This window comes from Myotis davidii, unplaced genomic scaffold, assembly GCF_000327345.1.
Source record: "Myotis davidii unplaced genomic scaffold, ASM32734v1 scaffold3428, whole genome shotgun sequence".
Taxonomy (NCBI): Eukaryota; Metazoa; Chordata; class Mammalia; order Chiroptera; family Vespertilionidae; genus Myotis; species Myotis davidii.
In genome coordinates this window covers 55,992-57,649 of record NW_006298785.1, presented here as the reverse complement: position 1 = coordinate 57,649, position 1,658 = coordinate 55,992, and the positions used below count along the sequence as shown (strand labels likewise).

Here is a 1,658-nt window from a genome sequence, read left to right as displayed (position 1 = left end):
CCAGCCCCCCAGGAAGGCTCTGTGCTGCCAGGAGAGGGCACTGTTTGCTCCAGCCAAAGCCTGTCTCTGCTCTTAGAACTGTACATCTACCACCCAAGCTGTTGCTCAAGGTCCTGGGAGCCGTCCCTTTGAAACACAGACATGCAGGGGATAACTCTGCTCTCTCTCCCGGTCCCTAACTTCAGTGGGCACCTCGCTGCAACTGACACCCCTGCCTGCTGACATACACACGGGAGAGGTGTGCTTCTCCTCCAGAGAAGTGCCACTTCACAAATCCAGGGGTCTGGTCTCATGGCCATTCCCCCATCCCCCTGCACGGCAGCCTTTACGGCTCCAGTCTTGAGCTTCAGGGTTTGAGTGGAGTTCACACTGGATCTTACCGCTGCTGCAGTAATATAACTGAATGAAACCTGTTCCTACCACTTCCACTAGTATCCGGCTTTATCTCTGACAGAAGGGAAAGCCCTTCCTAACATTTAGAAGTAAATTTTACCGCAAGAGGTAGGAAGCTCCTCTGACTCCTTCTAATTGGATGACGAAGAGCGTGCCTGGGGATTTATGGTGAAACTGGAAAGCATCGAGCCCAGGCGGAGAGGCTGCGGGGTCCCAGGCCTTACTCCTGAGCTCCCCTCCTCCTCAGGCCTCAGTTTCTCCATATGCACAATAATTTTCTCTATCAGAACTAGATTCCAAGGTTCTTAGACTGGGTATAATCAGAGTTTGGGAGAGGGGGCCCCAGGGCTTCACCACCCAGGTGTCTGTTGGGCATCCCAGGGAAGGTTTCCATGGAAATGTCAACTCCTGCAGAGGGAACAGCAGCCCTGGACCCAGAAGTGAAAGGGGGTCTGGAGAAGGAAGAGATCCTGCAACCAGAGAGGGGAGATAGGTGGGATGGGGGCAGATGCGGGTCTCAGAGGTCCACACAGGCTCACCTTTGGAATCATCCATCCGAACTCTTGGTGGTTGATTCCGACAATGTATGGAACGGTGTTGAGCTGCTTTTCAGCCAGAAGCTCCTCCGGCATCTTCGGCAGCAGCACTCCATCAACCACAGAGGACAGGAAGGGCTGGCTCTGGGAAGAGGACATAACAGTGTCCATGCTGCCCTCCCTGCTCACACCCACGTCCTTCTCTCAGCTCGTCTGAGCAAAGCCAGCACCACACACCTGTGTGCCTGTGGGCAGTGGCACAGAGCTCAGGGTCTAACAAAGCAGCTAAGTCTCTGATCCCAGAGGGCAGAACTGGTCCCAAGGGATTAGCAGTGGGCAGGTGAAGGGGGGGATCTCCTTCAAATTGAAATATGCAAAAATATTATGTTAATATTTGTGTTTTATATAAAACTTTCAGCTTGAAGTGTATGTCTATCTATATGTATCTCTCTCATGATAGTCAATTCTCATTATTCACGGTGGTTACGCTCTGTAAAGTCACTGTGGAATCTGAGTTAGTGATCCCTAGGTAACGGCTACCAAAACCCACTGTGTACACTCAAACCACCAGCAAACTCCATCCCCAGTTCCCAGTTTCGTTTTCTCTGAAACACTAGCCATCATCAAACACACACCATATTTTAGTTGTTTACTGAACTCTCTCCTCACTCCTAGAGGGCCGGGGGTTGTGTCTGCTTTCTTTGCCTGTGTCACTGGTCTATCCCTCCC

At 51.6% G+C, this 1,658-nt stretch overlaps 1 protein-coding gene across 1 annotated transcript in view; it reads right to left on the bottom strand.

Annotated features, from left to right (window-relative positions):
* LOC102761447 (liver carboxylesterase 1-like) overlaps window positions 1-1,658 on the bottom strand; it is a gene marked incomplete at its 3' end in the record, with an annotated part of 15,837 nt that overhangs the window by 2,535 nt on the left and 11,644 nt on the right. Inside the window, exon 8 of the mRNA XM_015570959.1 lies at window positions 828-1,073. Within this exon, the coding sequence (XP_015426445.1) occupies window positions 828-1,073 (246 nt within the window). The remainder of the gene's footprint in view (window positions 1-827; window positions 1,074-1,658) is intronic.